The 26,611-nt window shown below is 43.4% G+C and overlaps 1 protein-coding gene across 4 annotated transcripts in view; it reads right to left on the bottom strand.

Moving 5' to 3' along the window:
* Window positions 1-26,611, bottom strand: part of LOC137344713 (disco-interacting protein 2 homolog C) — a 515,123-nt gene that overhangs the window by 26,508 nt on the left and 462,004 nt on the right. For all 4 annotated transcript variants that reach the window (XM_068007846.1, XM_068007860.1, XM_068007854.1 and 1 more), the window contains 3 exons: window positions 26,373-26,541; window positions 24,376-24,546; window positions 529-590 (listed from right to left, as the gene is read on the bottom strand). In XM_068007846.1, the coding sequence (XP_067863947.1) occupies window positions 529-590; window positions 24,376-24,546; window positions 26,373-26,541 (402 nt within the window). The remainder of the gene's footprint in view (window positions 1-528; window positions 591-24,375; window positions 24,547-26,372; window positions 26,542-26,611) is intronic.

The following is a 26,611-nucleotide window of genomic DNA, read 5'->3' as shown; positions in this document are numbered from 1 at the left end:
TGGACAGTTACATGGGTAAGGTGGGTATAGAGGGATATGGGCCAAGTGCAGGCAATTGGGACTAGCTTAGTGGTATAAACTGGGCGACATGGACATGTTGGGCCGAAGGGCCTGTTTCCATGTTGTAACTTCTATGATTCTATGATTCTATGATACAAGTGACCATCCATTCCCCAAAGGTTATCAGAAATGTAATGTTTTAAAGGAAAGAAATGTTAGTGGGACTCTTATTTTACTTCTTTAAATTCCTCTGCAAGATATACAAGAAAGGTTAGAAGGTGGTAAAACTTGCACCCCAAATTAACTCACTTTGCATTGTTACACTAGGCTGGAAAATACCATTATGGAGTAGACATAACACTCAACTGTCCGATCATGCCATTGCTCTGGCAGTCATACATAAATACACATGGAGCAATAGTTTTCAATCCTACTGATTACTTCAGTTGTGATATGTATCCCAATATGGCAACTTTACTGCTCCATCAAAATTTGAAAAAAGAATGTAGTTGTGACTGTTTCAATTACCTGTCATGCCTCAGTGCTCTCATATCCACATATACAGTTGTGGGATCAGGTCCTGATGTCCCCTGCAATCAACAGCAAGTGGTTAGGAAATAAGCATTGAAAAAGAACAGTATGCCTCTTCAGAATTAAGCTAGTGTGTCTCAAATTATTAGCTGAAACTTTCTGTACTGCAGTATTAACACATGAAGGGATTCTATTAATTCAATTAAAATGACAGTAACAACTGCACAATTCCCAATAATTTAGTCTTACAGGTTTAAATGCACATTTAATATTTTAACGTATCCTCTGTTAAAATACAATTTACAAAGTAAGTAGTACTTATTATGGCTCCCTTCACCTTTTTTAATTTTATTTGCATAAATGATAACACAAATATGCAAACAAATCTAAAACTACACCCCTAACTAAAGCAATTAACCAAATTCATGCAAGAAAATGATGTAGTATACATTTCAACACAGTTGAAGAAAATGTAGCAATTTTGTCACAAGCAGCAGCCAAGATCAGTACAGTAGCGTGATCCACTGAGGACTTGCTTAACATGCAATAGCAGGAATGAACAATGCGTCCTTTGAAGCTCAAATTACAATAGCATTGAAACAGTGTTAGGGTATGACAAAGGATAAATATTCCTTACTCTTTATGATATCCAATCCGGCCAATTACCGCCCCATCAGCCGACTCTCAATCATCAAAGTGATGGAAGGTGTCGTCAACAATGCTATCAAGCAGCACTTACTCACCAATAACCTGCTCGCCGATGCTCAGTTTGGGTTCCGCCAGGAACACTCGGCTCCAGACCTCATTACTGCCTTGGTCCAAACATGGACAAAAGAGCTGAATTCCAGAGGTGAGGTGAGAGTGACTGCCCTTGACATCAAGGCAGCATTTGAACGAGTGTGGCACCAAGGAGCCCGAGTAAAATTGAAGTCAATGGGAATCAGGGGGAAAACTCTCCAGTGGCTGGAGTCATACATAGCACAAAGATGGTAGTGGTTGTTGGAGGCCAATCATCTCAGCCCCAGGACATTGCTGCAGGAGTTCCTCAGGGCAATGTCCTAGGCCCAACCATCTTCAACTGCTTCATCAATGACCTTCCCTCCATCATAAGGTCAGAAATGGGGATGTTCACTGATGATTGCACAGTGTTCAGATCCATTCGCAACCCCTCAGATAATGAAGCAGTCCGTGCCCGCATGCAGCAAGACCTGGACAACATCCAGGCTTGAGCTGATAAGTGGCAAGTAACATTCGCACCAGACAAGTGCCAGGCAATGACCATCTCCAACAAGAGAGAGTCTAACCATCTGCCCTTAACATTCTACGGCATTACCATCGCCGAATCCTTCACCCTCAACATCCTGGGGGTCACCATTGACCAGAAACTTAACTGGACCAGCCACATAAATACTGTGGCTACAAGAGCAGGTCAGAGGTTGGGTATTCTGCGGCGAGTGCCTCACCTCCTGACTCCCCAAAGCCTTTCCACCATCTACAAGGCACAAGTCAGGAATGTGATGGAATACTCTCCATTTGCCTGGATGAGTGCAGCCCCAACAACACTCAAGAAGCTCGACACCATCCAGGACAAAGCAGCCCACTTGATTGGCACTCCATCCACCACCCTAAACATTCACTCCCTTCACCACCGGTGCATGGTGGCTGCAGTGTGTACCATCCACAGGATGCACTGCAGCTACTCACCAAGGCTTCTTCACCAGCACCCCCCAAACCCGCGACCTCTACCACCTAGAAGGACAAAGGCAGCAGGCACATGGGAACACCACCACCTGCACGTTCCCCTCCAAATCACATATCATCCCGACTTGGAAATATATCGCCGTTCCTTCATGGTCGCTGGGTCGAAATTCTGGAACTCCCTTCCTAACAGCACTGTGGGAGAACCTTCACCACATGGATTGCAACATTTCAAGAAGGCGGCTCACCACCACCTTCTCAAGGGCAATTAGGGATGGGCAATAAATGCTGGCCTCGCCAGCGACACCCACATCCCATGAACGAATAAAAAAAACCCTAAAGCCTATATTAGGATGGGAGCAAGTTACTGTTACAATGGGGTCTTTAAGAATCTGTCTACCAACAGAAAGCCTATGTTCACCAGTAAATTAACCCTTTTTTGTCAAAAAAAAGGGGCACTAAATTGGGCCGTGTAGCGCCCATTGTTTCGGCACTACACGGCCTCTCCGACATCCAAGGCGGCATTTTGGATGCGCATGCACGTTTCCTGTGTGACGTGTGCCAGTTGCCATCTTGGTATAGGAGTTAGCGCATGTGCAAATACTGAATGGCGGAAGCATGTAAAGTAGGGAGAAAATGCATGCAATCAGTTTGCAACGCCGATTTAAAGTGATAGACACCATTTTGGACCTTAACGCTCAGCTCAACTGAACACACAGTCTTAACCCCGATCATCTAAACGTGTCTTACAGTGCCTGGAGGACCCCCCATCAGCACTATTTAAAGGGGCCATACAGGATTTACATGTTAGTTGCTGGATTATTGCTTCTGGCTACTGCTGGAATAGGAAGTGTTTTTTGAAGCTCCCTATTCTTACTGAGGGTTGCTAGAGTACATTTGAGAGTGTTTTGGCAGGTATTGCCTTACGGTTTGGAAAATTACAACCGTGGTTGAACAACATTCTTCGCAACCATGGGCGGTCTGCTAGGGCTCCCGCTGGGCATTGAGCATGACTGGGAGCATGCAGAAAGGCCACGCACAGCAGGTCAAGCTGCGAGGAGATGGAGGACAAGGAGGCGCAGGACACTGAGCAGAAGGCCCTCCCAATGAGGGCCTTCCGGGATCAATTCTCTTACGTCATGATGACCGAGGAGGATTGCATCCGATGGCCCGAGGTTCACCAAGGAAGCCGTGACCGAGATCTGTCAACTGGTGCGGCCACAACTGCAGCCTTAGAGCAGGGCAAGGACAGCATTGCCTGTGGCTGTGAAGGTCACCATGGCGCTGAATTTCTACAGCTCAGGAGCATTCCAGGACTCTGCTAGTGACATGTGCGACATCTCGCAGTATGCAGTACGCTGCTGCATAAGGGAGGTCACAGACGCACCGTACCAGAAGAGGAACAGGTTCATCACCTTCCCTCTCCACAGAGAGGAGCAGAACGAGTGAACACGGGGGTTCGCTCCCATTGCTGGATTCCCCATGGTGCAGGGTGCCATTGACTACACACATATTGCCCTGCGTGCCCTGCACATCAACTCGGCTGTCTTTGTCAACCGAAAGGGCTTCCCCTCCCTCAACGTGCAGTTGGTGTGCGACCACATGCATCGGATCATGGAGGTCGATGCCCGCTACCCTGGGAGCAGTCACGACGCCTTTGTCATGCGGCAGTCCAACGTGCCAGCTATCTTTCATCCAACTCGGCAAGTCAAAGGCTGGCTACTGGGCAACAAGGGCTATCCCCTCACGCCGTGGCTCATGATGCCCGTCAGGAACCCACGCACATGTGCACAGCAGGACTATAATGAGAGCCATGTTGCCACACGCAACCACATGGAGCACATCATAGGCCTCCTCAAACAAGGCTTCCACTGCCTAGACCGGTCTGAAGAAGCCCCTGCAGTACTCCCCTGAGCGGGTGGGCAGATTCTTGGTGGTCTGCTGCATGCTGCATAACCTCGCCATCAGGAGGGACCAGCCTTTGCCACCAATGATTGGAGAAGACCCTGAGCCAGAAGTGGAGGAGGAGGAGGAGGAGGAGTCGGAGCCGGAAGAGGAAGTGGAGGCAGACGCAAAGGTGCAACGTGAACCACACGCCTTGTCTACAAGGGCTCTGCGTGCTCGCCTGATCCATGCCCGCTATCAATAATGTGAACTACATCCTCCAACTCACCAACAGTACTGCAGTCCCCACCCTTCCGCTCCCACAAGACAATCAAATCGCTCTCCATCTGATTACACCTTCTCAACTCATTGCATAAATAAAAACCACCATCAAATGCAAAATCAAAGTCTCATTTATCAATGAATAAATGAAATTATTCAAACATAACAGAATTATTCACCCTTGTGCATTCCCTTAGTGCCTTTACCTATCCTAGTGCACCTATGAGGTGCTTCCTCAGTGGCTGGAGCATGGGTGGTGGGAGGCTGCTGGCCTTCAATTGAGGTGCGTGCAGAAGGCCTTGGAGGATGACCTCGAGTAGCTCTGGGCCAGGAGAGCCCGGCTTCAGACTGCACCATCTCAGCATGGGCTGCAGCAGTCTGGCCTGGCTGGTCGTTAGGCAACAACAGGGGCACTGGCGGTGTGGCAGGGGTGGGAGCAGGAAGGCTGTCATCCTGAGAGGGGACAGCAGGTCCGACTGTCTTGGCGCCACTGCCACTCGCATGGGGCAGCGCCTCAGCAACCCTTGTGAGTGGCTGGAGAACGGATTGCTGGAGTGCAGTGACGTCCTGGAAGCCCCATTCCACAGTGGTTCCCAGACCCACGATAGCAGCAGTCTGAGCTTCCAAGGCAACAGTCTGAGCTCCAAATGCAGCAGTCAGACCTTGGATGGCAGATGTTATGCTGCAATGGAAGCTGTGACATCAGTTATCAGAGGCTGCATCATGGTGGGTTCCACGGGTGCGCCGATGGAGGTGACCACCAGTTCCATGTCGTAAAGGATGGGCTCCAAGCTCTGCACAAAGCCCTGCGCCAAGTTATAGCTGGACTCCTCCATGCCCCTTCTCATTGTGCGCAGGCTTTCTGGCAGGTTTTCCAGTGCCCCAAGCGTTTGGTGGTGTACCCTCATCAGATGTTTTCTGTAGCCTGGCCCATCGAAGTCCTCATCTTACTCCTCTGCAGCAGAACTAGTGAGCGACCTCGCCCTCTGGCGAGCTGGCACCTGTGGTATCCGTTCCCCCCCGCCCCAGCTCCTGCGCACTTGTGCTCGGTGTCTCACCATGCGCAGATCCCTCCTCTAACCTAGCCTCTAAAGGATGCGCAGTGTTAGTCTCTGAGCTGGTGGAAGCAAGTGTCAGATCGAGTGACGTGTGGCTTCAGTGTCCTCCTCGGATCGTGCCGCCACGTGTTTTTGGGTATCTGCAATGACAAAGGGAAACAGGTTGAGTTGTGGAGTGGGGAGAGGAGCAAGTAAGATGTGCGTGCTGACAGCATCGGCAGCACATGAGTCAGAAAAGATTATGGGAGAAGGGAGGTGGGGGAAGGGAACATTAGATATGCAGAGACCCCCTTCGTCGGGACCTCCAGCATGGCATGTTGTCACGGCTGCAGCGACGGCCGGCCCAATGATCCGAAGCACTGTCTCCTCTAGGGAGCTGAGGATGTGTAGACGTGCCCATCCACCCTCAGGTCCCTCCTGCTGCCGGCTGTTATGTGCCACCTTCTCCTGCAAGACAGAGGACAATGTGTCAGTGTGTATCCTGCAAGGTGTGTGGGTGGTGCCTGTTGTGGTCAAATATCTGCCAGTTTGTGTGACTTGTGAGTGGTGGTTGTGTGGCCTGCAAGTGTGGTACTATGTGCAGGTGAGATGCAGCATGCCGAGTACAGCATTGCGTATGGATGGGCAATGTTTGTTGGTGGGTGGGTGACGGGGAGTATGACGCGTAGAGCAGTGGTGCAGTTGGTAGGATGTACCACTTGACACTTGCATTCACTCACCTTGACCACTCATGTCAAACCATTGAACTTCTTTCGGCACTGCACCCACATGCGTGGTGCAATGCTCCTGGCGTTGATTCCTGCACCACAGTCTGCCAATGCCTGCGGAGCTGCAGTCTGGAAGGTCTCCTGCCACCCTCCGGGTACATATTGGCCTTCCTTTCGTCCACCCCTTCCACCGGGGCCGCCAGTGCATCATTGGATGAGCGTGGAGCCCTCTCTCGTACCAGTCCTGCAATCCTCGTGGCCATATTTCCCTTCTCCTAATAAGCTGTGTACCTGCCATTTGAAATGTGCACCTGTACCTTTAACAGGTGCAGGCTGCTGATGACGTGCGCTGTTCACGCCCCATTGACAACTTCCTCATTCTCCGTGCAGCCTCTCAGCAGTGCGGGTAGCGCTGGCTGCACGGAGATATCATGGTAAGTAGCAGGCAGTAAAAAGTTCACGTGCTGCCTGCGCAGGGGCCATCAGGCTCGAGGTACTAGCGCATCACGCTACCCCTGCCCAAAAACGGCCCTTAATGAATTTTTCCCCCAAGGTGTTTTTATTTGGTTCGATGTTCTTTTGAGAGTTTAAAAAATATATATTTTCCAATTGTTTTCTAAAGTTTTAAAACTGATTCTCGAACACTTTATTTGATTTCATCACAGGATTGAACTGAAGTCCAACCAAATGTAAGGAATACCCTTCAATAAACTGTTCAATGTATACCGTAATAATTCCGTGCAAATTAGCACAAAGGTTGTAAGAAAAATTTGTTCCACGCCAGCTGGCGTCAACATCTGGTTCATTCGGGAAACTAACAAACTAAGTGATCAAAATGGTCAAATATCAACTGAGCAGAGGATTTGTGTTTTGATAAACCCTTTATGTACGTACATGTGTGCGTATGCAAGAGCGAGTGTGTGTAAGCCATTTGCAAAAACAATTTTTCAATTTGTTGGGGGCAGTTTTCACAAGCAATGCTATGACTTTTTTAATAAGTTCTCTATTTTTAGTTAAAATACTGCCACTTCCAGGTACACCGATATTGTAAGAAACAAAAGTTCCAACATTCAAGGAGATTTTAAAATGTTAATTTCTGCTCATCACTTAAATAGGAACAATTTGGGAAAGGTAAAATCCAAAATACTGTGGAGTCCAGCTTAACTTTCAAAGGTGCATCAGTTGTAATTTTGTCCTCTCAAATAAAATTCTTTGAGGCTAACTGCACCCCAATAATGCTACAGAGTTTCTCTTAATTGCTGCAAGTCATGTTTGATATCTTAGCCTGTTCTTGTTTACCTTACCCTCAGGTGGCCTGTGGTACCCTCATTCAATTTCTGTTTCAAAAGAGCTGACAATCCCCTCAGCCCTTTTCTGTCATCAGCAATCTCACTGGCAATAAACAGCACTCCACGCAAACATCTGAATAAACCCACACAGAGCTCACAGAGCTCTGCCTTCACCCCTTCAGCAGTGACATGAGCAGACATTATAACCACAAGTCCTGTTTGATTTTCTGTTAAAATGCAGTTGATGTACCACTTGGTGCAGTGTAACTCAAGATCACGAGAACAAGTGATGCTCCCAGACGTGCAGCATAATAATGGTATTAAAGTCACAAACTTTCATCCCAACAGCTACTACCGTACTGTTGTGATCTGCTCACAGGGTTATTTGTACATTTAATCATAAACTAGGGGCCCGATTTTACCAGGGGTGCGGGTTCTCGGCGGGTGGGCCAGCGGGCGCGTTAGTGGGTTGCCCGCGCGATCGTAGCAGGCAACACACTTATTGGATTCACTTACCTGCTCCTCCGGGTTCCCCGCTGCTGATCTGCGCGTCGGTCGGGCTGCGCATGCGCAGTAAGATCTGTCAGCTGGAGGCGCTCTATTTAAAGGGGCAGTCCTCCACTGACAGATGCTGCCACAAACATCAAAAATTACAGCATGGAGCAGCCTAGGGGGAAGGCTGCTCCCAGTTTAATGATGCCTCACCCCAGGTATCATTAGATGGGGTGAGGAGGAGGGGGAGGACAGAGATCTTCCACCCAGCGGGCGGGAGGAAGCGGCCTGCCTCTGCCACCAAGAAGGCCTGGCTCGAGGTGGCAGAGGAGGTCACCAGCGCCACCAACATATCGCCCACCTGCATACAGTGCAGGAGGCGCTCCAATGACCTCAGTAGGCCAGCCACAGTGAGAACACGTAGTCTTTCCCCTACACTCCGTCTGCCACAACACTGCCCCCACCCCACATCTCCTTCGGCACTGCCAACACTACTCTGTCACATCACCCCTCATACCCACTCAAACCTCCTCATCTTACCTGCACCGACTCACCTCGCGAGTACTCACCCCGCCACTACGACGCAACCCAATCCTCATACAATCTCATGGCTCTATCCCATACTCACCCTCTCGTGCATCTCTCTCACGGCCAGCCTCACTCAACCTGCCACCACCTGTGCTGCAGCCACAGGGCATGCATCACATATGTGCAGTAGGCAGCGTAAGGCAAACGTGTCGTGAGCATGAAGGGGATGCACAAGGGTGTTTGAGGGTTTCTCATGGTTCTTACTTCTATTGAATTAAAGAACAACTCACATCACACATTATATGGTCACCACTACTGCCATGTCTTCGCGAATCCTGTCCGGTTTGTGCAATAATGCCCGCTCCTGGGTATCCCTATGAGGACCCACCACTGATGCCACCCAGTGTGTCACTGCAGAGTGGGTGTAGGTATATTTGCAGGGCTCTTCTGCGCAGACGACTGAGAGACATCGGGGATGTCCCCGGTTGCAGCCTGGAAGGCTGTGGAGCAGAAGTTCGGGAGGGCAGTGGTGACTTTGACAGCGACAGGTAGGAAGATGGTGCACGGGCCAGCCAGGAGCAGCTCGGCATGAAAGAGGCTGCAGATGTCCACGGCTACATGTCGAGTGACTGAGCTTCCGTGTGCACTGCTGCTCAGAGAGGTCTACGAGGCTGAGCCTCGGTCTGTGGAACGTGTGGCGAGGGTAGTGCCCTCTGCGACGCATCTCTCTCTGCGGCAGCCCTCCCTCCTGCTGTACAGGTGGATGTGTCACAGCACTCTGTTGTGGAGCTCCACGTGTCAGAGGTGGATGGCGAGGCTGGTGATGCTGTTCGCCCTCCGAGGAGGTCATGACTGCAGCTACGGTGGCCCCCATCCACAAGATGTACATCTGAGGGGGTCCGCAAGGTAGGTACATGTCTCCGGACCCCGGGGTAAATGTGCAGGTTGGTGACTTCGACCATCAGGAGGAGGGTGGTGGAGGCCAAACTTTGTCCCAAATGACAGAGCGGCCTCCTGCAATGGCTGAGGGTTCCCCCCCAACCCCCACCTGTCAAATGGACCTTTGCAGCTGCCACAGGCTGACAGCTGCAACACGTCCATTTCAACTGGGACTGTTTCCCCCAGTGTGTGAAACAGTCCCATGTTTATCCAAAATCACACACAGTCCCTTAATCAGGTCAGTTAATGATCTGAACAAGCAAAGTAAATACTCTCAAGTGGCATCCCGCTGGCTTTAATTGCCTGCGGGATTCCCACCAGCGGGGGCTGCGCGCGCACGCCCGCGCGTCATCGGGGAACCCGGAAGTGGGCGGGATCGAGGCGCGATCCGGTCCCGCACCTGGATTTCGCGATTTTTGGGGCCCCCCCGCCGAGAACGCACCCGGTAGCGGGTGCTAAAATCGGGCCCTAGGAGTTACATTCAAATTCAGAATTTATAGTGTATTAACTAGCAGGCACTCTACTGTCTCAGGATGCACAATAAAGCTTCAATTATGCTGCTGTGCCATATTTCTGCAAGGTGTACATTTCAAAAGTCCCATACTTTATATTTTTTTTAAAATGGGCTAGTTCAAAGAAAGAAGTTGTTACTGAACATATTAAGGTTGGCCAGTGGGACCGAGTAGGGGTTAGCACATTTTTACCTCTGGAAACGTGGCTCAAATCTGGCCTAGACTGACCAAATTAAAATCTTTCCGTTTACTACATGGGTCAGGGATTGTATGTGAAAAGATTTCACACAGTTTCAATGCATTTTATAACGGGCAGCAAAATCTGCCCCTACTTCAGCACTAATTAGCATTTACATTCAAAATGATTACAAGGAAAACTGGTGTAGGAAATGGGAAAATTCACACACAAAGGGAGTGGTCACCAAAGTTTAGGGCTAAGGTGCTGTGTTGAGGTATGGTAGACGTAGTTTTACTCTACAGCTGGCTACAGCACAACTGATCTAGAAATGCTTGATGCAGGCTCAGTGAATGCAAAAGAAAAAAGTTTTTCCAATCCCCAGCATTAATATCCTTCCCACGATAAAAAAAAAAGTGGAAATCAGCCAAGAGAGTCAGACCAGTACCAAAAACCACAGTGTGCTGCACCATGGATTTGGAAATCATGGTTCAAATCCCTGTCTTGACTGACATTCACATTCAGTCTTTTGCTTGAAAGCAACTGCTGCCCTCGCCTAGGTAGTACCTGGAGCTGTGATGAACGACCAACAGAATAGCCAGAGATTACACTTTCAGTATATACGGAGTTTCAAAAGGCATTTGATAAAGTACAACATAATAGAATTGTTAACAAAATTAAAACCGATGGGATTAAAGGGGCAGTGGCAGCATGGATACAAAATTGGCTAAGGGACAGAAAGCGGAGAGTAGTGGTGAACGGTTGTTTTTCAGACTGGAGGGAAGTTTACAGTGGTGTTCCCCAGGGGTCAGTATTAGGACCACTGCACTTTTTGATGTATATTAATGACCTGGACTTGGGTATAGAGGGTACAATTTCAAAGTTTGCAGATGACACAAAACTTGGAAATGCAGTTAACAGTGTGGAGGATAGTAACAGGCTCCAGGAGGACATAGACAGAATGGTGAAATGGGCAGATTTGATAGAGGTGTTCAAAATCATGAACAGTTTTGACAGAGTAAATAAGGAGAAACTGTTTCCAGTGGCAGATGAGTCAGTAACCAGAGGACACAGATTTAAGGTGATCGGCGAAAGAGTCAGAGGCGACATGAGGAAGCATTTTTTTTTGCAGCGAGTTGTAATGATCTGGAATGCACTGCCTGAAAGGGCGGTGGAAGCAGATTCAATAGTAACTTTCAAAGGGAATTAGATAAATACTTGAAGGGAAAAAAATTACAGGGCTATGGGGAAAGAGCAGGGAAATGGGACTAATTGGATAGCTCTTTCAAAGAGCTGACACAGGCACGATGGGCTGAGTAGCCTCCTCCTGTGCTGTACCTACTCTGATACTATCAATACCCTTTCCTACAGAGGGCCAGTGAAAGAAGCTCTATTACATTGGTGATCACCTCCTGTTCCTCTTAGTTCAAGAGCAAGGAGCACATGGCAAAAAAAAGTGACTAAGTGGAGAAAAAGAAACATTAAGAAAAATGAAATCTCTCATAAATGTCACATTTAGGTTCACATGAAATTCCCTCCTGATGGATTTTTTCATATGAATGGTTGTCTTTGTTTGATTTTTGGCAGTACATGGTGACATCATGCTATCCATTGATAATTGAGATCAAATTTCACCCACAATTGTACTTTTCTGTTGACCGATTGGACCTCCACAGTATTGTGGTTCCAAACTCCCTTTATCTGAAGTCAGCCAGTATTTTCAGCCTGCCACAAAACACCAGTAAGGACTTGGACATGCGGGTCAGTCCCAGTCTAACAAAAAAGGTTCACAATTACACGCACAATACAGAATTTATCATCCTTATCAGAGGTTAGTGGTTTTTTTCTCCTGTTTAACTTTTGTGAAAAATTCAGCAGTGTAACAGACTAGTGCTGAGCGAGGAGATCATTCAGTTAACCTTTCCTCCACTGTCATCTGGGTTTATGACTCAACTTCAGAATGAGAAAACGAACTGGACAAAAAACTCAAAGTTGGACATTCCAACAATAAACTACAAACAAACTTACCACGGCTCAACCAGTCCTTTTTCTACCTCAGCATTTCTATGCTGAATTAAAAATATTAAAATGAAAGATTCTAAATCAAGCAGCGCTTTTTAAAACTCATTTATTAATGAAATCCTGACATTGTTCGTGAGCAATGAACTGGAGAGATGGGAAGGGCTTTAACTGACACAGACCTAACATCTCAGATCCCCAGACTTAGTTCTAGTCTGACCTGCTGTTGGAAGTTGATTGGTGGGTAAATAGGGAACATGAAAATTCCCTACCTGCTCGACCATCTTCCCCAGCCTGTGAGGCTATAGCAGCAGGAATTGCAGGGTAAGGAGAAGAGCAGACAAAATAGATTGAGGGGGGGGGGGTGTTGGGAATTAAGAAAACAAATATATTATGCATGGGATAAAAGAGGGGGGAAAAACAATCTCAAAATACAGAAACCTTTCAAAAAGGTTAACTATAATTTTACCAATACATGCTTATAAAAAACAAAAATGTAAAAATAACACATTAACATTATAGTACGATAAATCAAAGTTAGATTTAAGGAGACCGCTAACCTTAAAACACAGAGTCAGGTGATTTCAGGATATTAAAGATGAAGTTGCTAGTTATAATTCTGGAAAAAATCTTTTGAACGTTTCAATTCAAAAGTTTAGAAAAAATGCAACATCCTTTGTCGGATCTGCAAAGACCTTTTCTTTAAAAATGAGATGATTTTAAAACTAAAACCTCTATAAAATATAAGGTATTTCTTTTTCTGCGTTTTATAGGTTTCCTTGTGTCAAGAGGTGGGTGGGGAACCTGCTCCCAAGCTTTGCCAGTAACTGGTGCCTGTGAAGGAGTGGCCCAGGTGACTCTCTGTCTCCTCGAATTTCCCTTCGTTTCCTGCGGAGAAGCACCTGACCTCAACAGAGTACCTCTCCATGATGGCACAGTTGAGATCACCAACTCACCATGTGGGAAATCACTAGTCCAAAGCCACCTCCTACCAGATTGCGGTGTATCATATTGTTGTTCCCTAATGTTGTGCCACTAAATATAATTTAGTCAACATTTTCAACACCACCTTAAGGGGCAGCTTTCGTTAAATTGCAAAGTTTTCAAACCAGCCTAGTTTCTCAAATACCCAGCTTTAAAAATTCAAGTCAAAAGTTACCGGGATAAATTCACCTGCTTGATGATCTTTAATATTTTCATTTGTGGTAGTTTTAATTCAACTTTAAGAATTAGTAGCAGTGGATACATGATTGACAAAAAGTTGATACTCTTAATCTATAAATGATTGCTTCTTTTGTTTCTTCTGTTATATTTGACCGTTTTTTGTGGGAACTTCATGACCATATTCTAACAAGCCCAAGAAAATGTTACAAAGATCTCATCAGCAAGAACACAAAAATATAAACATGAGAAAAGGCCATTCATCTCAACTCACTTATTCCATTACATCCTGCTTTGGGTTAGTGGAAAGGATGTTACATCTATCACTTCAACAATTTTAGGACACAAACTCAACAAATTTGCACCTATTATGGTGATTAGCAAAGCAGCTATCAGCAGGGTGGTTATAAAAGGTTATGTGCACCATCTGAGAGCAGCTAGACAGCGTTAGTGGAATCAAGGAGATAAAATATATATTTAAAACTTTAAAATAACTTATGTATAGAAAATGACCAAACCTCCCCCACATTTAACTCAGTCCCACAAAATTCAACGGTTTCATCTTTTTTAATTCACATTTTATCCTTCATGGTCATGAGTGTGTCACCAGCCCAACTACCGGAGTAGATATGTAACTGGCGGTGGAGGATTGTGCCACCTTTTCACTAGCCTTGTGAGTAGCCAAAGGATAGTTGTGGCAAATGCTCTCTGCTCAACTTCCTGTCTCACCTGGCACTGAGGTTATTCTCCTTAGCAGAAGCAGAGTCTATAAAAGATCCAAGACTCCCTCTGTGCTTAAAGGAATAAAGCTGGACATCCTCTCCATCAGGATAGATTTCTTAACAAAATGGTCAGGTGGAATTTGAAGCAGGCCTCCCCATTCCGAAAATCACGCAACTTGTTGAATGTTTTGGTCACTACAAAAAATCCATGACATTGGACACAAATTTTAGAACTGGGAACTAGCACTGATCAGACATGAAAGATGAGTTGATTAAGAGCATCGAGCATGGTCCTGTTCAGCTCATCTTCAAAAAAATCATCTGGTAAAAGATTCACAGAACAGTGGCAAAAGTGATTCTGATAGTTAGGGCTCTAAGTTATGATAAGAGACTTGAACTTGTTTTCAATTTGAGAAAAGAAGACTGAGGGCAGGACATGATGAATATCTTTAAACTATTAAAAACTATTGGTCTAAGCGGCCTATTTTACTTGGATTCTGAGCATAGAACCAAAGTATACGGATTCAAAATTAGCAAGCTCCAAGGAAGACAAGGGATTAGAAGAATTCTCTCCCACTCTGCAGGGTATGAAATTTGCTCAACAAACTCCCAGGAAAATCAATTAATGCTGCATTGATTAATTGGATTGCAGCTTATTGCTATAAGGGTCAATCAAAATACTACATGGGACATCATAATTCAAGCCATGGCTGAATATTGGCAATATGTGGATAGATAGATGTTCTAGAGTTCTGCTTCATTACTATTGGGAATCAATGAATATCTATCATATATTAAATTCAGTATGAGATTTTATTGTAAGCACCTGCAGAGGAGCTTCTTTTAAAAAAAAAAGCTGAGAGAGTGAGCGGCTTTCCCCACTTAATGTTACTCCAATTTTCAAAACAGAAATAGCAGTTGAATTTTGAAGTGAAATAATTACTTCACCTGTGTTTTTTGACAATAAATATCAATGTTAATTATATACAGGAATTCTATTTTCTAACACATAGGAGTTGGGGGCGGGGTGGGGAGGGGGAGAGAGAAAGACATAAAGAGAGAGAAAGCAGACAGGCAGTTTCTTTCTTCATTCTAATTTCATTTCTTTTTTTTAAAAATGTTGAATTTTCAAAGCAAACAATGTCTGAGAGGGGTAGAAGGGGCAGGAAAGGAGGGAAATTGATTGAGAGTGAGAGGTCCTCTGGTCTCTCAGCATCTATCCTTAGTGGGGGTGAGTGGGAAAGGGGAAGGGTAGATGGAGGCCTAGGGGTGAAGTGACAGCCGAGCAAAGGTGTTGAGTGGGTAGTTCTAAGGAGAACAGGTAGGGCTAATGATAGGAGTATGGGTAGGATGCAGGGCTGGGAAGGTGGGAGAAGCAAGAGCACTAAGAGTCACATTTTCCCCACAATCCTCATCCCGATAGGAGCCTGAAGCTGTTGGTGGCTCCTTTTCCTGTCATACTACCCACCCAAAGGGAAAGAAAAAAAGAGGGAATCCAAAAGAAGAGTTCTGGAGAGAAGCAGCAAAGCAGAGATAGAGACAAACAGCAATACCAAGACATGAAAGACAGCTAAGAGAGTGACCACAATTTCTGACTTACTGGCCTGGATTTTAACTTGGAGCAGGGAAGAGAGCGGCAGGGGGAGTGGGGTGGAGTTTCTCAGATGCAAAACCTGGAAGTGAATTGAGTGGGTCAGAATGTGCAATCGCAATTTAATTGAAGGACAAAAATATTACTTCCGGGTTACGTGTCCAACAGCTAGGCTGATTGACAGGCTGGCTGGCTGTCGGGCGGGAAAGCCTGCGATAGTAGGCCACAGCCTGGGATTGGGGAGGGGGGAGAGATTGGGGTCCATGAAGGGCAATGTGGGGGGGGGAATGGAGGACATGGGGGGGGGGTGCGTGGAGGACATTAGGGGCAATGGGGGGGGGGGGGTTGTTGGCCGATCGCAGGGGTCCGATTGTGGCAGGTGAGCTTGTTAAGCCTGGAGGAACCGCTCCTGCTCCTCCTGGCCCACAAGCTGTGCAATAAAGGCACTTACCACATGGTCCGGCCCTTCTTACCTCCCCTTCATTGGCGAGATTTATGAGCCCTGGGAAACCCGCGCTGGAGGCATTAAATTTAGAGTTAAGTCAAATTCAATTTAAAAGGAGCTCCTTAACATCTCACAAGGACGTTACTCAATGATATAAAGACCTACCTGCCTGAATTAATTAAGGTCCCACCTTTGGTGAGTAGGTTACCCGCACACATCCAAACGCACCTGAGTTAAACCCGGACGTGGGTGCGTTGGAGCCGGTTGGCAGTCGCGCTCCAAAAATCAATCATTTTAACTACCCACCCGCCCCCAATTGGGGGTTAAAATTACCCCCAATGTGTACAATGCCACAGGGAATCAGTTAATATGTCAATTCCCCTAGGTTAATTGGTGGGATACAGTTCATGACAAAGGTGGATTGTATGGAGGAAATGGATGGAGTGAATTTGATAACCTGAATGACCTTTTTTTCATTCCATGTTTTCTTACAGTTTGAAATGAGTAGGCCTCAAGTGGGCTGATGCTGAGGCGAATGGCATCAATAACAATGCGAAAGTGAAACCTTACCTTAATGCTTTTGAAAAAGAAAATAGCTGAAGATACCTGCTGTGTAACTATTTGTTTTACGTTCAGTTTGCTGCTTAAGGTGCTACAGAATAGAATCAGTCGAACGTTTCCAACTACGATTTTAATTCTAACAATTCACAACAATGTAAATCGCTTATTACCTTAAGCTTCATTCCCCTTTAAAAAAAAAATTCAATCCCACCATGTAATACATCAACTGCTGTTAAAATATATGGAGCAGAACGTAACGCATCACAGTCTCTGTACAACATGTAAGTCTGAACAATTCCATTAAAAAGTATCAAAAAATTTAAATGATTCTAATTTTACCAACACTATGGGCATTGAGCGGAATAATAAAGTGCTGTTCTATCATTCATGAGAACGTCTGTAATACAATTACCTTATGTTAATGCTAAGCTATCACCACAATCAAATCTTACACATTTTAATTATTACATATAAAAATAAACTTTCATTTTCACATTGCATATATCTGGCCTACCAATCTGCGTCATTTATCACGTCAAAGTACCTTTTCCTGCTCTGAAGCAAGTAACTGATGAGATAATAGCCCTGATGCATCAGGAAGCTGGACATAAGCAAAGTGAAAATAGATTTCAAAAGTGCAACATTTAAAATTAGCAAGATCTGATTACAGGGATAATTTTATATTAAGGCAAGTCTATGTCAGGAGTATTCCTTTAACTCCTACACAAATTGGAAATACTAAGGAGTTCTAAGAGTGATTTTCTGGTACTGTACCTGCACTTGTGGGTTGGGAACCGTGTGCAGTGAACCATCTGCCCGAATGCTTCCATATGGCTATTCTGTGAAATGTCTGGGGTCAGGGCTCATTATCTATTCCAGGCAAGCTCCTGCCCATGCACTGGGTAACTGCAAGAGGCGTGCACAATGGGAGGTGGGATTACTTGTGCTGTTGCAAGTTCTTGAAGGGCTAATTCTACGCATTACTTAAAGAGCAATATGTAGGATTAAAACGACGACGAAACGTAATGCTAAGGAACAGAAATAGATTTTTATGCAGAAATGCAAGTAAATTGGTCCTGTTATTATATGCTTTTATAATATCATTACCTGATTGACAGGGGACTGAGCATTACTGACTCACTGGGATGAATGTGCAGTGCAGGGGAGAATTTATATTGCAAAAAATGTTAATCCTATCAACAATTGCTGTCCTAGATATAAGAGGATGGGGAAAATCTATTTAGCTGCATAAAGAGTGCACAATGAAGAAAATGTTTACCTGCATGAATGTGCAAAAACAGTGTGAAATAAGGCATTTTTCATTGTAATAATGCTGAATGATCAACACCTTACGTTTATTTGAACTCATCTATTTGCTTTTCGCACAGAAAAGCTGAATCTGTAAAGACCGGTAATGTGCATGAGAGTGAGATTTCCTTCAAAAGCAACCTCAGCAGGTTGCAAAATCAGTGATGCAGCAAAATACTTAATTTCCATTTCATATGAACTGAAAGGAAAGGATTTAGAGTTTCACACTAATGGACAGTTTTTGAAAGCATATTAGGTGACTTTTACATGATTCACTGGTGCTGATGCATGCAATGAGAAAGGAGGATTGCTCTGGTTGGCAGTCAAAAGCACCCTGCCAGGAGAGAGCTGTCCAAAAATGCCTGGCAGGAGACAGCAGACAGGATGATTGCTCTCTGCAGTGCCAAGAGGACCAGACTGCAACTGTGGAAGATGGCAGATCTGAAGAATGGTGCCAAGGTAATGCTACCCAGCAGATTCCTTCAGTAAATACCTATCCCAAAGTATATCCTTAGAACTGATTACTCTTATACTGCTCACCCTCCAAAGCTCTCATGCCCCCTTTCAGTGTTTAATGTGCATGGTCATACAGCAGCACGGCACACATACAGGCCATTTGGAATGGTTGTTGCACTGAAATATGACAAGACCTTCCAATTACACTATATGTGAGAAGATTGGCTATCGTCCACCTGTAACAGCTTTACTTTCCATTTATTGACATTGGAAAATGGCAAGTGGTATGTTTGCGTATTATATGCTTTGGTGTGTTCAAAGGCAGTAACTCACCTCAGCATTGAGGCAATATTAGTAAACCACTCAAAGCATTGCTTCTATAAGTTCATGATGTACTTATGATGTATAAGCATGGAGGCAGTTGTTTAACCTGCCACTCTCACTCATCCCATTGTCATTTTAACTTAATATGGTCAAGTGCCAGTTGCAGACCCACTGTTGCATTATTCATAAATAAGGAATAATAAATGGGGCAAAAATGGGGGGGAAATTATAAACAAAATGTCGTCTACTAATAAAACACAAAGTACATTTTGTTTTGTCTAATTGCTGACACTACCAATATTATGAATTCCCAATCTCAATGAAGCCTTTTAACCATGGAGTACTAAATGCCTGCCATAACTTTCAAAATACATGCACACTTTCTATCCTACATAATCAACAATATTAATTTGTTTATACCTTTCTAACACTGAATGTACACCAAAAAAGACATGCATTTATATAGTGCCTTTCACGACCTCAGGATGTCCCAAAGTGCTTCACAGCCAGTTAAGCACTTCTAAAGTGTAGTCACTGTTGTACTGTAGGAAACATGACAGCCAATTTGTGCACAGCAAGGTCCCACAAACAGCAATGTGATAATGACCAGATAATCTGTTTTTAGTGGTGTTGTTAAGGGATAAATATTGGCCCAGATACTGGGGAGAACCCACCTGCTCATCTTTGGAACAGTCCCACCATCATTAAGGTAAAACTTTTTGGTACAAAAGTCTACTAGACTGCCATACCTGACCCTTCTGCTCGCTGATGTATGCTGCGTTTTAGGATATTTGCCATAGTTGACGAAGAAAGAAAATGTAATATGCTCGTTATTGTGGATGGCATTATAAAAGAGATGGAGAAAAGTACAGAACTGAACTTCTGCAATTTACAGTATTTGAATTTATTGGAAATGTATTTCAATTGTTGCAGAAAGGCTACTACAATCTTCAGAGAATTAAGCTCAGCAGTTCCCTCAGTTAGTTCGCACCTCTTGTATCTCCAAAGATAACAAATGGAAAACATATTGCTGGATGACTTCTGCACTTGATTCAGTTCAAAATATTCAATTCTGAGAATCGTAATAGTGTGTAAATTACAGATGTCCCTCCAATGCAATGAGACTAAATTAAGCATAAAAAGGAAAAAAATACTTCTGTAAAGCTTAAAAAAAAAGCTTGAACTACCCAAATCTTTGCATTATTATATCCCATTGCAAGAGGTTACGATCCAGATAACTAGCCTAGCCATGCCAACCATTTCCAGACCAGAATGTTGGGTTATCTTAATGAAGTGGAACTGACAACATATTCTGTATATCCCTCTGGTAATGTTCTCCATGGCAACAGAAATATGTGGATTCAATAGGTAAACTAACAATATTTTTCTCTTGAATTGACATTCATCTACATCACCAAAGCTAACAAAATCACCTTCCCCCCCATACACATGTTAAAGACTATAGGAAACTAGGGGAATGTAATAGTAACGTAGCTGAGAATGTATATTCAGCACATAAACATAGCTATATCAAAAGGGTAAGGTAGGTGTCAAAAGATAATGATCTACACTGGGAGGGGGGAGGAGTAGGAGCACATAGTGATACATGCAAACTATAAAAAACTGATTGGTATCATCCAGCAACAAGAAAAGATAGGAAATTGGGAAGTGTAGCACAGGAAGATTCTCAGACTGTGAAAGAGAGAATTACGCTAAAGCAAGAATCAAGACCATTTAAGTTATTATCTGCTGCAGTGCTGCTGGAAGAATAGAAAGGGCAGGGAAAGGATAACAACTTGCACGGTGATACAAAATGATATAGTATAACAACAACTTGCATTTATATAGCACCTTTAACATGGTAAAAATATCCCAAGGCCCTTCACAGGAGTGTTATCAAACAAAATTTGACACCGAGCCACATGAGGAGATATTAGGACAGGAGACCAAAAGGTTTTAAGGAGCGTCTTAAAAGGACGAGAGAGAGAGAGAGAGAGAGAGAGAGAGATAGAAGCGCAGAGAGGCTAAGGGAGAGAATTCCAGAGTTTAGGGCCTAGGCAGCTGAAGTCACGGCCATCAATGATGGAGCGATTAAAATCGCACAATTAGCCAGAATTCGAGGAGTGCAGAGATCTCGGAGAGTTGTAGGGCTGGTGGAGGTTACAGAGATAGGGAGGGGCGAGGCCACGGAGAGATTTGAAAACAAGGATGAGAATTTTAAAACATAGTACTACATATGTAAGTAGTATTGCATAGTATTTACAGCACAGGAGCAGGTCATTCTACCCACTGGTCTACTGGTGTTTATGCTCCACACGAACCTTATCCCACCTCACTTCATCTCACCCTATCAACATATCCTTCTATTCCTTTCTCCCTCATTAGTAAACAATGCTGTCCACAAAGGAATCTATGGAGGGTGGGGAAGAGTGAAAGACAATCTAACACATTTCTATTTTTCTCGATATGATATCGAGAGTTGTTTCACCACCACCCATATTTCAAAAAGTGAACTAGTACGAAAGCGGAACATCCGTATTATTTATATCCTTCATTACAACAGTGACTACACTGCACTTTGGGGCGTCCTGAGGTCGTGAAAGGCGCTATATAAATTATAAATGCAAGTCTGTCTTTCTTTCATATAAACTTTGCAAGACGCTAAATTATAAACATGGCTAGTCTTAATTACTCAAGCAGTGCACGATATCAGCTGGTCTCCTGGTTAAGTTAATAATGCACAAGATATGATGTACTTATCTTGTGGTTTAGTTGTCTTCAGATACCCCCTATAACAGCACAAAGGCACATAAGTAAACACTCTCTCTTCGGCTATGGATTCAATTACACTGATGCCTTGGCTATAAAATGAGGGCAAAAGGGTGTGCTAGTACAATATCAAATACAAATATTATTCCCAGAGTCTCAGCAATTGATCTTATAATTACTCAGGCTGATAAGACAACTTCATCTGGCATTGTTCAATCAAGTTTAAACAAAGTTGCACAGCATATACATATTTTTAATTACTTTCCTCAGCATAAAATTAAATTGTTTCAATTTACTGAGTTTTTTTTTTCAATTTGTCAATTCAGAGAAATGTTTAAAAGGAATTGCATCATCATAGCTTATGCTGCAGACCAAACCCTGCTAAGCTTTGCTTTGCAGTTACTGATCCACAGAATATTCTCAGTCCATGTTAGATAAACGTCTTAATCATTCCGGTGTATCACTTAATGGGCCAGAAGTTGCTCCGACCGGCGTGGCAAGGCTGTCTGCACATCCTGCGGGCAAACCCTACGAAAATACTTACCTCATGGTCTCTGACGTCCAATTGTTACCTTTTCAATTTTTTTTTTTAAGTTCAGCGCTGTGGTTGCAGTGCAGATTCATTCGGAACCGACACAGACTGTGAGAATGAAAGCCACGCCCACAGAATCTGTCACGCACACAAGCAAGCAACTAGAAATCATTCCTTCACAGTTAACTTCTGTATGTTAGTTTAAATAAAAATTTAACATATCTTATAAAAAGCTAAGCAAATGATTTAATGTGATGAAACTTACAGAAATTAAAGGATTTTTTTTTAACCATCAAAAAATATTAGGAGTAATTTGACATTCCACATTTTTAAAATTTAAGTTTTTGTTGTTTCGCAATTATTAACAGTCATCACGCTTTTAAAAAGTAGTGTAGGGCTGGTATTTTCCAGCGTACTTTTTGGTGGCGTAAGTATCTTCGTTCCAGCTGGGTAAGTTTATGAATGTTTAATGACTTCATTGACCGTAGCGTAGGTGGCCCTTTAATTCGGGCCTGTCAAACCTCTGGCGAACCAATAGGAGCAAGTTCTTGATTTCCTGGTTTTAGTGCGCACTCGCGAACTTGCTCCCTGTCTTCGCCGGCGGAGAGAGAGGACGCCATTGGTGAACAGCGTCCTCATCCATTGAGGCTACATCCACAATAAATATTTTAAAACTCTTCTCCACAGGTCTAGTGTTAATTTAGATCAGCGTTACAAAATTCCAAATTAATTCTTGATCTATAAATATTCAAGCCCTATTAGGAGACAAAGCACAACACTGAAAGATGGATAACTTTTGAAGAAAGAATCCAGAAGACAGAAAAAAAAATATTCAATTTCCTTTCACGAAGCAAAAATCAATCCAAGTTTATAAAATACGAGACAAGGTATAAACCTTATAGGTTGTAAGGATCTGCATCCTGGAACTAAAAAAGATAAAACTATAGTAGTTGGATGGCTCCTCCTTGCCCAACCAATCTATGTTTTAACTTCATCTACATAATCTGTTTATTGACCTAAAAGCTCCCAAATATTTTGGAATCAGGTCTTAAAACAGCTTAGCAACACATAGTTGGCAGTGTGCTGTAACTTTCTAAAAAAAATACATCATGAAAGCTGCTGAAAAATATACCCTGCCATTGGAAAGAGCTAAAGATAAGCATTCCAGCAAACCCTTCAATTAAAATGCTGTTAAACTGACCGCTTGTCATACAGCCTCCTTCAGTAAAGAGCACCAATAGGTGAACAAAAATGTACTTGCAAAAATAACTAGATTATTTTTAATTCCTAACAGAGAAGATTTCCTTTGTGTGCTATGTGTAACAAAATTGTAAACACGTTTGTTATAAATAGATTTACAATTGGGTTATACATAGTGTAGAAAGGAAATTTTGCCATTGACTGAAATTCTAGTCGTATGCTGTAGAATTGCTGAGCAATGACTGTTCCTGTATCATACGACCACAGGAAACCAGCTTACCATATTCCTGCCTTCAAATCAAACTACCACAAAACTCATAATTGTTCCCTTACGTGAAACAATTCTGTACAGTCTTGTCATTGATGCCATGTAGTCATTTATTGGTACTTGACCAACTATGGTTCATCCTGGATTCAAATTCGTTGGAAATACAAAACATTTACACCCCTGCCCCTGCCCAACACATTGTGACCAATTGCGTACAATTTTGCTGCCATACCAGGGGAGAAACTAGTTCCTCCAAAAAAAGCAGAAAATACATTTCCACCTCAATCCTAGATTAATTTGCTATTTCAATTACATTGATTGGTCAGCTCTGGTTATTGCCAACTCATAGCATTTCTACCCTTTCCACATCATGGTATAATTTACTACTTCTATTCATTGTCTGATATGGTGCAAAGGCATTGAGGGCAAATCCTTAACTGGATCTAAATTACAACAGGCAAGTGATTAGAAATATTTGTAAGTACTTGTTAGCTGTAAACAAGAGAGTTGCAGACTGACATCTGATCCACGGTCCTTTACCTCCATTATACAGATCCACCGTGCTAATTATCTGTCTTTAGTACATTAGAAAAAGACTCTCTGCCAACCTCTATCCACCAAATGCGTACAAACTGCTATATCTGAATCCAATGAAAATGCCAGGGAGGGGCTGCAATGGTGCTATGAAATCATGAATGTGCAGGATTATAAATTTCAGGCTTTTAAAAAAATTTGCACTTTCACAGCAAAGCATAAAGCATGCGATTGCTGTATGTCATTCAAAGAAATAAATAAATGCAGAACAGAAGAAAGTTTAAAAGATCTAAAAAGCCAGCCAAATGGTAACAGACAGAAAAAGAAAGTAAGCTGAAGTAACAACTGTAATAAGGATAAATGTATTCACAACTGTAAGTAAATTCCTACCTGAAGGCAAATAGCAAGATTCACTCTGCAGCCAAATGATGTACTAACTGCTCTTGGGTTAAGGTTCAGGTCCTTAAATAACTTAGAAAAAGACTGGGTAAGCGCTATTCGAGGGCGCTCTTCTGCAACAACAACACAGGTCCGCACACGAGATAGATCCAATCCCCTAGTCTAAACACAGAAAGACACAGCAAATAAGCAAAAGATAGTCAGAAAATCATCTAACTGTGACAAAATGTTAAAGGTCAGGGTACAAAATCTACCATTAGTGTTTCATCATATTCTTCTGAATTTGGCAATTTTGCCATTTCAAACAGCATGGCCATGGAAAATCTAAATTAAACGCCTATCTATGGGGCCTAAAATCCACAGCTGTCCCAACATACTCCTGCCATAACTTTAGTGGGAATATACCAGAATGGCAAGAAACTCGGCCACGTCCCAGCCTAGCACAAAAGTTTCCAGGATGGCTTGTGGGTCATTCATTCCATAAGTAAAAAAGGAAGATTCAAATAACTTTGCCATACAAAACAGAAATTTACTTTAATCCTAGTTGGAACATTTTTATAGAGGAAGTTTCACCATAAATACCACTTAAAATATATATATTTAAAGGAATGATTAACTTGGTGTGCTTTTTGCCTAACTGGTTTTTGGACTGTTTTCAAAGGGTGATTTTGATGCAGAAGATACAGAGCTCGAAATTGTCAATTTGTTGTTTGAAACGATGAAATAATTGAAATGTTCCTTTTTGCTTTCTCATACTGTCTAATCCAGTAATTCCTTTAAATACATTTCTGTCTCTTTCCTTCCCCAAATTGTTTTATCAGTGTTCACCATTAAACAAGTGTATTCCAAAAAGCTAATTTTAATTCTGTTTCAAAAAAACTGATTTTCAAAACAGGTGAGTCTTGCTCACGAATAAAACATTTATCATGCACAGTTCCTCAAGCGCATTTATATACCATGGCCAACAGAAACCAAAAATTCTGATTTGCAGAACTCGCACATTGGTAGAAAATTTTCAAACATAAAATTAGCCCTGTAATCTTTGGGGCTCTGCTCTGCTGGCGTAAGTGGGGGGTTGTGGAACTGAACCAGCTTCTTATGTAAATGTTAAACTGAGAAATGACTTCTCCTTAATGTACCAACCATTTTCCAACTGTTTTCTAAGTAAATAACTGACTCTGGTGAACTTTTAGTATCTAGGACACCCACCATATAACCAAAGCCAGAAAGCCGAGCTCCAGTGCCTGGATTGGCAGCAATATTCGGGGAGCCCCCAGAAAGATGATGTAGGGTCAGGTGGGGCTGCTTTAAAAAATAATTTTAACATGTGGTAACAAATCTTGACGGGGTGGGGGAGGGGGGGGGCGGTGTCTAGCCTACCATCCTGACCTGGACTTCCAGGTGCTCCTCACCATGTGCATGGCTGGGTTGGCTGCTACTCTGGGTCCCAGTGAAAATCCATGGCATAGAAACTTCAACATTTGGAGTTCTTCCCTCTCCCCACTTGACATCTATAGCCATGTTTGAGGCAGGTGTTTCAAATTATTGTGCTACAACAATATATAGGATTTGAAATAAAAACAGAAAATGCTGGAAATACTCAACAAGTCAGGCAGCATCTGTGGAGAAAGAAACAGAGTTAACTTTTCAGGTCGATGACTTTTCGTCAGTAAGTTGTATTTACTTAGAAAACAGTTGGAAAATCTTAGGTACTTTAAGGAGGAGTCATTTCTCAGTTTAATGTTGACATGTGAAGTTGGTTCACTCAGTTTCTCAACTGTTACTTAATTTATAAACATTTCTAGACTTTGATGGCTATTAAGTCCATTACTACATAGCTACCAGCTATAGTAACTGCATTTCAAGAAATAATCCACAACAGTACACAATTAGGCAAAGATTAGAAGTAGGTCACCAATATTTGAATGAATCTGCAGATTAAACCATAGCATTGAAGATTAGCAGTCATAAAAATAGTAATCATTAACCTTGAGTGATTCAGTTTGTGAGCCGAGCCCCCTTGTGCAGAGTTCCATGACGGAGTATGAGCAGAAGGTGTCTCGGACCTTATACTGACTGACAGCAAGGAGCCACAACGAGGGATTTATCTCCAGCTCTGAAGGAGGGATGAGAATGGACTGGTGCCCTGAGTAAACACTGCAAAGAAAGAAAGAAGACATTAACATAGGCAGAAATATACACTAAAGCATATGCAGGGTAGGTCATG

The sequence above is a fragment of the Heptranchias perlo genome, chromosome 2, assembly GCF_035084215.1.
Source record: "Heptranchias perlo isolate sHepPer1 chromosome 2, sHepPer1.hap1, whole genome shotgun sequence".
Lineage (NCBI taxonomy): Eukaryota > Metazoa > Chordata > Chondrichthyes > Hexanchiformes > Hexanchidae > Heptranchias > Heptranchias perlo.
The sequence above is the reverse complement of the archived record's forward strand: the minus strand, read 5'-3'. Positions and strand labels throughout refer to the sequence as shown.